Source organism: Aplysia californica, unplaced genomic scaffold, assembly GCF_000002075.1.
Source record: "Aplysia californica isolate F4 #8 unplaced genomic scaffold, AplCal3.0 scaffold00331, whole genome shotgun sequence".
Classification (NCBI taxonomy): domain Eukaryota; kingdom Metazoa; phylum Mollusca; class Gastropoda; order Aplysiida; family Aplysiidae; genus Aplysia; species Aplysia californica.
Genome location: NW_004797601.1, coordinates 671,180 through 681,893, shown reverse-complemented (window position 1 = coordinate 681,893; position 10,714 = coordinate 671,180). Strand labels below are relative to the sequence as shown.

Genomic DNA, 10,714 nt, shown 5'->3' with positions numbered 1-10,714 from the left:
ACACACACACGCAGATACACAAACTCGCAAATACACACACATACACAGAGACACACATAGTTGTTTATAATGTACGTGCTTTAAAAGCGCCCATCAACACAAGTTGGAGAATATAGGAGGTGGACTTCCGACCCAACCTGTCAGGGCCAACCCGGCTGAGAGGAATACAACTTCCAAGCACAAAGACCACGAGATGGCCAATCAAAAATTCTCCCCACTCAGGAATCAAACTCGAGTTAACTGTGTGCGACAGCGAAACGTCTAACTACTACACGACAGAAATAAATAAATCTGTATCCCATAATATCCACGAAGACCTAAAGTGCTGCACTACACAGTTCAAGACTAGATGGTCCAAAATAAGAAAATCAAATTCCTTTCAGGCCCTAAAATAGCTTTAAAACGTATCTCTGCCTCACAATGATACGTCCACTGTAGATGTGAGAGAAGGAGAGAATAGCCCAGCCTCGCCATGTGTCCAAAGCAGAACAACTGCTCCACGGTTAAAGATAACAGAATATGAACATCATGGGCTAGCCCTTCGCCCGTAATCTATTCATTGTTTACATACTTTACATATAGGCATACAGAACATATATGATTATTTATAATAATATGGCGGATTGCATCAGTTGTGCTCCCTGTTTCCCAAACAAAAACAATGGATGCATTATACCGCAAAGGAAAGATCTGAAAGCACGTTAACATCAATAAGGAGGACTCTCTCTCTCTCTCTTTCTCTCTCTCTCTCTCTCTCTCTCACACACACACACACACACACACATACATACATACACACACAACACATCCTCCCTCTCACTCTGTCTGAAGCGCTGTAGTTGCAAGAGACCTGCATGCAGATCAAACTGGTAGACGGGGGATACTGTCAACATGACAATTGGCATTCAGGGCTTTTATGAGGGGGAGAAGTGTGGGGAGGAGGAGAAAGACGACTCGCCAGAGACAAAAAAGGAAGTTAATGAAGCAGGGCCAGTGAAAGTTAAGTATAAATAACCCCTCCCTTACTTTGAACTGCTTGACCTGGTGCTCAACGTCCAATTCCCCCCCCCCCCCCTATTTCCTACGCCTAAGAAACATCTTGCAGGAGGTTATTTTACCAGAAGAGCAGCTCTCAGTTCAGCAGTACATAAAGTATGATTTAAATACTATTCTCAACAATGACTATCTAGCAGCTTTTCACAATTAGATACAACAGTTTTAATTATAAAAAATAGTATATTATAGCAGAGAAAGGCTATTTAGATCAATGGTTAAAAAACTTGAAATAATCAGATGGTTCCTTTTCAATTAGCAAGCATAAACAATTCAATTTTGTTTGAATACCTTTGGCCTCTGGTGCCTAATGAGATTCCACACCCAAAAATGTTTCACGACTGCTGCTGGTGGACTACTGAGCATTGCAACAAGAGAATGCCTCTCCATATTCTCCTTTAGTATTTATATTACTAGGTCTGAGAAAGTGAGCGGTTATGTTTTACTATAGTCTACTTCTCTGCATTAGACCAGAATTGTTTAAGGTTAGTTCTGAACGGTGATTTGATTATATACTACAACTGTGGAAATGCCTTAAGATAAATCATGTATGACAATAAGATAGGGTCTTTTCTATGTTGCCACCTTCTGTTTAGACAGGAAAAACAAAGCATAGAAGATTGCAAGTAATCTATAAAACAGAATGTCTTTTATCTCCCGAACATTCACTGTCTGGTGGCAGAGAGCTTTTTCCAAAAATGTATATCAACTGACAGTCTGATATCGACCAGATGAAATGCAGATATTTTGTAATAAAAAATAAATAATCATAAACTATGAACGCAAAGTCTTGTGTCCCATGTGAAACACAGAGTTAACTTGGCTTTAATAGTAAAACGTAAACAAAAAAAATACAATAAAATATTGCAAAACCAACATGATCACAATCATAAGAAACTGAATGTTTCCAAAAGTTATTAAATTCATTTGTCAGCTTTTGTTCATTTTCAGTCACCAACTATTGATCCAAAAATTTTGATTCGATTAGACTTTCCTCACAATATTGATTTCAGACATAGTACAGATCTAGGTTGGGACTGGGATCATGGTAAGAACACGGAAACAATGACAATAATAAACATACACCCAACAAGCCTAATCTTGTAACATGAGCAACAAAATCAAAATAACCAAGTACAGGAAAAGAATAGCATTCTATTCTGACAGTTATTTAAACAATTTTTTAAAGAGCCAAATTGCTCTTTATCAATTACTTTACTATAATATACGCTTATTTATTCAAAAAAACAAAACAAAAAATTTATCTTAGACAGAGAAGCATCTTCGTCTTCATCTACTAGGCACAAATCTAAAATTTAACCTATTTAATATAATTTTTTTTTTATGCCAGTGTGGAGAGGCGGACCAAACTGTTGAACACATCCTTCAGCACTGCAAGACATACAGGGCCCTGAGACAGGAAACGTGGCCAACCCCACTGACACTACAAGAGAAGCTATACGGGCCGAAAGATGAACTGAGAAGGACGGCCCAATTTATGACAGATACCAGACTTCAAGTGTGATGCGATCAAGAAGAAAAAGAATATAATTTTTTAAACTTTTAAGTAAGACAACAGGGAGACCACTCTTGATTTTGTAAAGATAGATCTATCTTGAAAGTTTACAATGAAATAGCATTTCCAAATAAATAGAGAATTAATAAATAACTAATAAAGGATTAAACAGACAAAAAATGCTAAGAATTATTTAAACTCAACTGTTTGTACCGAATTCATATCATTAAAAATTAAACCGAAAAATTGTATCCCTTGTTACAGCTTGTATCAATTGTAAGAGTAGAAGGTAAACTGATTTTTAAGAATGAGGTGTACTGAAAGTCTCTAGATCTAGATTTCAATTTAAAACTACTAAGAGTCTAGGGAAGATTGAAGAATACCGGACCACTTGTATTATTGCGCGAGAATGGGGGGGGGGAGGGATTAGTTGGGAGGGGGGGGGTTCAGGGGGGTCTCCCCCCCCGACAAACTTTTAATGAACGGAGTGTCTACGTACACGGCAACCGGCAAACGGGCATGTAGTCTCAGTGTCACATACACGGTAACCGGTATAGCCTCAATATCTACGTACACAGTAACCGGCAACCGGGCAGTTCAGAACTCCAAGTTCAGTTTTTTTCATCCGGTGTGGCCTTCATCCCCACCCCTCCCCCGACTGCACCTTTAAAAATATCAATAATGCCCCCATTCCGGAGCATTATACGAGGTGTGTCTCAGAATAAAGTTTCCCTGTCATGCTGTCCTCACATATAATTATAAATCACCTTGTATTTGGTATAAAAGGAAAGCTTATTCAAATACCTATTCAACGTAGGAACCATCAAGTTCAAGACATTTCTCCTTTGGATGTTCCCAGCGGTCAAAGACAGTGGTCAGTGATCGTTTGTCCAAGGTCCCGAGTGCCTTTCTCATAGCCTCTTGAATCTGGTCCTCGTCCTCAAATCACCGGCCTCGCAGCATTTTTTTCACCTTGGAGAAGAGGTTGAAGTTGCATGGGGCGAGATCAGGCGAATAGGGCGGGTGCACCATTGATTCCCACGAGTAGCCCTCAAAAAGCTCGTTCACAACTCTGGATTTGTGAACAGGCGCGTTGTCATGATGCAGGATGACGCCTTCTTCAAGCAAAGCGGGTCTTTTTTTTCTGGATCGCAGGTCTCAGCTTGTCTTTGAGGACGAACCTGTAGTAGCCACCATTGACAGTTACGCCAGGTGTGACTAGCCAGCTCAGTATGAAGCCACTCATGTCGAAAAAAACCCAATGTGCATCACCTTTCTCTCCCTATGTTTTCTGTGTGCGCTTCATCTTTCATGTCAGACCTCCCACCTTCAACCTCCCAGATCCATTTCCTTTCTGATTGAATTGATGGGGCATTATTTATTCCCTGTTAGTTTGTATAGATCACCATGGGTTTCAACTGCAGACTTGCTGAGAAGAGTTGAAAATTTGATTACAACTTAGACATCGTAGCATGAGAAGGTTGCACCAATGTTTTGCTTAGCCATTTTCTTCGGATTTGCCTTGGACAAAGTACAGAATCTAAGTACACCACACTTGACACGTCACAGTTCTATGACCCGTTCACCAATGCACTTGCAATTTGGCGTTGAGACTTCTTAGTCATGGTGTCATGACCTCACAAACTTTAGTGACTGTTGGTTGCGTACTTTGAGTTTTATGGAGGAGGGAAACTTTATTCTGAGACAGACCTCGTACTTCGCAGCGCACAGACTTTGAATGAATTTTGTTGTCCCCAACCGGTACCCACAAAAAAAATTGATGCACATGTGCAGGTTCACTGACCTGTCACGATGGTGAGCCCGACAAGACGCTTGTATGACTTTTTTATTTCAGCAAGTGACAGCACAGGACAAATATTGATTTATTTTCATTCCGGTTACCGTGTACGTATATACTGAGCCTAGGTCCTAGGTGGCCGGTTAACCTGTACGTCACGTAGATACTGAGACTAGGTGAGACTAGGTGCCCGGTTACCTTGTGCCTTGTGCGTAGACACTCCGTTTAATGAATAAATCTAGGCTACCGGTCTGAGATTCTTCATCAAGAGAGATTAAAAACTGGGGGAAAATAATGAATTCCTAAGGTTGTCGAGACATAGTCTCATAGGCAAAAGTAGTCCTAATATCCGCTGGTCTGATATTCTTCAATCTTACCAGAGTCTCTATGACTATGACTAGATCTAGAATCTAGATCTCGCCTAAATTTCTAAAACTTTGGTATAAAACTAGAATCTAGATTAGATAATAGATCTAGATTCTAGAACTAGATTCTAGATATCTAGATCTAGACTAGACTAGATCTAGATCTAGAATCTAGACCTGTCCTAGATCTAGATCTAGATTTTACATCTACATGAGATGGACACAGAAAGCTAAAAATATGAAATTATGAAAGAGAAAGATGTAATGACAGATGAAATAGATCTAGATCTAGATCTAGATCTAGTATCTAGAACTTGAACTAGATCTAGATCTAGAAGTCTAAACTGTAGTAGTGACGTGTAGTCTAAACTTACCTTGAAATGTTTTGTGTTGACTCCACCACAGGGGCAGGAGTAGTCACGATATGGTCGTTTGCGTTATCGCCAGCCTGCTTCCGCATTCGGCCATAGTAATTCCTTATAGGTCTAGATCTAGACTGCAAATTATCAGTTTCGACATTCAAGGCTTGCTCATCTTGTGATTCCGCCTCTGCCTCGACGACAGCTGAATGGCCAATCAGTGCATTTGACCAAAGGAAAATGAAAGCAACAAACAAGAGTCTTGAACACTGTGACATGATTTTTTGTTGGAAAAACTATCAGCACAGTTTAGCCTTTAGTTGAGGTTCAAAAACACAGATAAACATATCTCACATATCTACTTCTACCATCAAGAGCAATGAGTCGCAAACGTCTTAGATCCAGATGACTCGAGAGATAACTTCAACACACAGTGCTTCAACATCAAAGATAGGCCAGAGAGAAACAGGGAGCAGCACGACGTACGTAAACATTCAGCAATGACCCGGAAGTGGAATGTCGCTTGTCATGAAATTCGTATAATCCTTGTTATTAGAATCCGTTGTTATTATGGTCCAGTATCAGTACACTGCCTTTCTCCTTGTCCTAGGCCTAGGCCTTGCCATGAACATATGAAAAAGTTCTGGACAACATCAAAACGTTATGGCTGAAATAACAAAGGCAACATCATCCAGGAATAACCTCTTTAAGGCCTAGGCTAGTCTATAACTATAAAGTACATTGAAGGCTAGCCTACAGAATTTTATGTTCTGTGAGCAGTGAGCACTAGAGCTGTGCCCATTCGATTTCACTATTCGACATTCATGATTTTTGTGCTATTCACATCTATTCGAAGTGTGGCAGAGCCATTCGAATGCTGTTTTTTTTTTCTTCCATAAATGGATTTTTTCTAATTTTTCTCAGCCCGTCATAAAATTGGCCACCTCTATTCTCACCCGGGGTGAGAATAGTGCAGGCGGGTCTTGTGGCTATTCTCACCCAGTGCGCGTGTCAACAAATTTTGCGTTCACCCTAAACCACAGAATTCTACACTGTGATAAGAGAAAAATTGTAGAATTCTGTGCTGTGAACAAACGTTCCATTACATCTGTACTTGAAGCCTACTAAAAGCGTACAATTTTGTCTGTGGGCAGTGGAGAGAGTGAGAGAGAGGACAAAACAAAATGGCGACCCGCGTAGTTCGGCTCGATTCGAAAAGTTAAATAGCCGTAGCATCTTTGTAGACTACCAAATTAATTTTCTTTTGTGTTTTAACATCATTTTTTAACTTTGTTTTGGTCAATTTGATCGTCCACACCGATAGACAGTATTCAGAAAGAGACAGAGAGAGAGAGAAGAGGGGAGGAGTAGATCTTGCGAGAACTTCCGGGCGGGTGAGAATAGCCACTTTCCATAAAATTAAAGAATAATAAAATATCTAAATTCACTAAGGTAGATTCAACATTACTTCCAAGTTGATGATTATGGAACAGAGTTATTAAAAGAGGGGCCAGCAGGCGTTATAAAACATGTATCTAAAAAGGCTCTCATCAAAACAACTCGATAGACCATCGCTTCGAAGTGCAGCGAGTGATTTTGCGTACAAGGCAGACTGAGCTCCCTTTGCACGAATCGACATAATTCGAAGCTCAAGGCGATATGGGTACCCACCACCGCTTCGAAGCGCGGCGAATGTGTTTTTTTTTTTTTTTGGGGGGGGGGGGTTCGGTAGGCTAGCCATATTATACTTAGCTCCCTTTGCGCCTTAAGAAACTTGAAGCTAAGGCTATGGGCACCCACCACCGCTTCAAACCGCTGCAAATTGTTGGGGGGGGGGGGGTTGTACGCTGGAATACTTAGCTCCCTTTGGACAATGTAAAATTCGAGGCGCAAGGCTATATATTATGTAGGGGTACCCACTGCCGCTTCGAAGCACGCTTCGAATGTTGCTTTTGTTGTTTTTTAAGCAGACAGACTTACTTTGCTCCCCTTGTACAATTCGACTATGGAAGCACATAGTTATGAATGTTGTTATGTGCATTGTGATGTCATCGAAACGCGGTGTGTCGTGCTGGGTTTGAGCCAGTCGTGTATATTGATTTTTTTCAGTGGCGTGGCTCTCCAAGCGCAAATGGCGCCATGGCGCCACCCTTTGAAATGGAGAAAGGATTTTTCAAAAAGGGAATACGATGTTCCAAAACTTAACAAAATATCACAATATTTTTTTCAAACCAATCTCTTATAAATTCCTCCAGTCTTTAGTTAAGGTGTCTATAATTAGGCTAGTGGGAGGAGAGAGGGTAAGCCTCCCGTTGCCGGTCGCAAGGGTCTCCCTGCGTCTTTCGTTCCGTACGTCTGACTTCACCGAGGGCGCCGAACTCAGATCGGCCCAACCCTAGGCCTTCTCAGGCTTCTGAGAAGGCCTAGGCCCAACCTGAACCAGTGTCTCTGCCTGAACCCATCTGGGTGTTCATTGTTTAGGTGTGACGTCTGGTCAAAATAATTCAAAATGATCTATAAACTATTTGATTCAATCAGTTGAAAACAGGGTTTTCTTTCCAAGAATAGCAAAAAAGTTTCTTTAATAGCCCACCCAGACGTTTGACGGAAGACAAAAGAGATATCACCAAGAACATAACTCAGCTAATAATATTAATACTACAACAGGTACTCCCATCACACTAAGAGATTGTACTGTTGGGCCAAAGGGCCAAGATGGATTTGGTGCCTATATGGTTGGAAGGGGATGGAGTGGTAGTTAGCCTGGACATGGCCACATGGCATGGTTGCGAACTGTCTAAAAATAGGTTTTATTGTCTGCTTTCTAGAAACCAGAACTGCAAGGAATCAGGGAATGGGGTCATTATGTCAAGACGCCCCGAGGGCAATAGTGCATGCGAGTTCTTTACTGTGAATGTGTGCTTTTCTGTTGATCAGTTGGAAGTTATTGTTTTGTGTGTGATTACGATGTGATGTGATTACGCGCATCTTGAGCGCTGAACTCTCTCTCTCGATCTATATATAAAAGATTGTACCAGCACTTATCTATTCTTCTCGCATGGAAGTAGGTATCCCTATATCAGTATTAAAATTAAATGAACAGGCGTATATAGTAGGTCTACAGTTTATAGGCCTGTAATAAATAGGCAATACTATTCGTTGTGATAAATTTGTTCTTGGCGCCACCTTCTCTGGAAGTGACGCCACGCCCCTGATTTTTTTAATTTTTAAAAATCAGCCATCCACCATAGCCTACTCGTGGCCACTTGTGGGGAGATCCATAGGCCTAAGGTTTATACAATATGTGGGTGGGTGTACCTAGGTGTGGTGGGGGGGGTGGCAGGTGGGGACAAATGAAATGAGAGATTAATTGGGTATTATAAACCGTGCTGGCTGGCTAGGCTAAAATACGTATTACACATCTTCTGATTTTTTTAATTTAAAAAAACCAGCCACCCACCATAGCCTATTCGTGGCCACTTGTGGGGAGATCCATAGGCCTAAGGTTTATACAATATGTGGGTGGGTATACCTAGGTGTGGTGGGGGGGGTGGCAGGTGGGGACAAATGAAATGAGAGATTAATTGGGTATTATAAACCGTGCTGGCTGGCTAGGCTGAAATACGTATTACACATCTTAAATTGCTGTTATACTCACATTGCCCCTTTTCTCAATCCTATTCCATTGTCTGTGCTCTCTCTCTTACTTTATGGCTCCATTGCAGATTGTTGGAGTACATTCTGTTCCCTTGCTTTTGTCCATTTCAGGCCGATTCTTTGATCGCTGCATTGTAGTGTAATTTTAGAGATTGCATATTGTCCTTAAAACTGCAAATTGCATTCCGTTTTTTATTTGTTCAAAATTATATGCATGACTTATAGTGTTATTATTAGACATATTATGCCGCCAACAGAATTCTCTTGAACATTTAAACCATTTATTGCTTGAAGTCTTTGAAGTAAATCTGTGCTGTTAAATTTAGTGTGATTTGATCAAATTGTACCATGTCAAGCAAACGCACGGGCATTATTGTTTGGCAGTTATTTGAGAGGATTGACGTAATATGCTGCCAATTAAACAAAAAAACAAACAAACGCCAAAAGACAATACATGTACAACCGAGCAAACAGCAGTGTTGCGCGACGCAGCGAAAGTGCGTGTGTGTTAGATCTATCGTTCGCCGCTCACTCGGTAAAAAGTTTTCCTCTGGTCCCCCCCCCCCTTTTTTTCCCAAGCAGACACTAGACACGAGCGGTCGCCTGTTTGTATCATTCCCCCTCTCCCTCCCCTCTGCAACAGTCACATTTTTTGTTGTTTAAAAACAAACAAACAAATGTTCTATCACCGCACGTGATGCGCAGGCCGTCATGGGTGCTATACATAGAGAGGCAGAAACACAGTGAGCTGTGAGAATCACTGGATGAATAGTGTTGTGACTGAAAATAGTGAATATTCAATAAAGAATGCTGCAGATAGACTCATCGTATTAGGCCTCACCTTCGGCCTTCATGTACATGTACTTGTATAGAATCAAGAAAAAAAATACTCGCACACGGTATTCGAATAGCACGAATAAGGACATCGCGCTTCGAAGCTTCGATGACAATAGTAATAGGAAAAGGTCACTTCCGGTTTAATGTTTGTGACGCTCTCAGTTCAGTTCCACTTTGTCTCAGTTCCTATCGTAAGGCTGTGTCTCAGTTTATAAAGTCCTCAAACTCCTAATTCCTTTGTGGAGTAAAAATCTGTTTTGACTTCCAAACCGAGTCAATGTGCCCTACTCTCGTTAAACTATAATCCAGAGGTTTTAGATAACTGTGGACAGTAAACTAGAGTTCGACAAATCAGGAGAACCCATGTGTGACATGTGTAATGACGAGTAATGTGCAGTTGTTGTACTGTGTGGGCTTAGCTATATTACTAGATCTAGATTCTAGACTAGATCTATTACTATTAATGTAAACAGTGTAGTTTAAAGTGGAGCCGGAGCTCGAACTGGAAGACTTGTTTATCAACGGTGAAGGCCAAATTTATTGAAATTCGAAGCCCTGCTGATATTCAATGATATTGATTGACATTGCTATTTTCCGATTATTGAGATCATGTAACTGAAGAGGAGAGCACACCTAAGGCCAAGTGACATCGAACGGACGCATACCACTTGATCTACACCACACCTTGCTTGCCTCCCCCAGGATAAAAATGGCTGAAAAATTCGAAGCCCTAGAACAACAGCTTGAGCTGTTTATTGAGAACACTCGACAGATGGGAATCATTGTCAGTGATTTCCAGCCTCAAGGCCAGAATGTCTTGAACCAAAAAATGTGAGTTTATCATGAAAAGGATTTAAAGAAAGAGGCAAGCCGTACTGTCTTAATGACGGCTAGACTGACGGTCTAGCAGCTAGCTGTACTTAATGACGACTAGACGGCTGGGCTAGCCGTACTTATACGATGACTACACTGACAAACAGCAAAAAAATAGGCCTACTGAATTGTAAATTTTTAGTTTTTGCAATTCCTAAAGTCTAAAGTATTTTTGTATTTGAGATGAAGCCAAAAGGTGCCTTACTGACAGTGCAGGTATTTTAAAACTCGCAGTCTAGCCGTACTTATTCTTAAC

At 40.9% G+C, this 10,714-nt stretch overlaps 2 protein-coding genes across 3 annotated transcripts in view; one reads left to right on the top strand and one right to left on the bottom strand.

The window, feature by feature from the left end:
* The window catches only part of LOC101849625 (sodium/hydrogen exchanger 8), a 31,745-nt gene extending 25,837 nt beyond the window's left edge, over positions 1 to 5,908 (bottom strand). Inside the window, exon 1 of the mRNA XM_005102585.3 lies at positions 5,107 to 5,908. Within this exon, the coding sequence (XP_005102642.1) occupies positions 5,107 to 5,369 (263 nt within the window). The 5' untranslated portion in view covers positions 5,370 to 5,908. The remainder of the gene's footprint in view (positions 1 to 5,106) is intronic.
* LOC101849223 (mediator of RNA polymerase II transcription subunit 10) overlaps positions 1,460 to 10,714 on the top strand; it is a 22,001-nt gene continuing 12,746 nt past the window's right edge. Inside the window, exons 1-3 of one of the 2 annotated variants that reach the window (XM_035970873.1) lie at positions 1,460 to 1,470; positions 2,078 to 2,083; positions 10,017 to 10,416. In XM_035970873.1, the coding sequence (XP_035826766.1) occupies positions 10,295 to 10,416 (122 nt within the window). In that variant the 5' untranslated portion in view covers positions 1,460 to 1,470; positions 2,078 to 2,083; positions 10,017 to 10,294. Of the gene's footprint in view, positions 1,471 to 2,077; positions 2,084 to 9,719; positions 10,417 to 10,714 lie in introns of those variants that run through there. The other variant, XM_005102584.3, reaches the window with a different exon arrangement.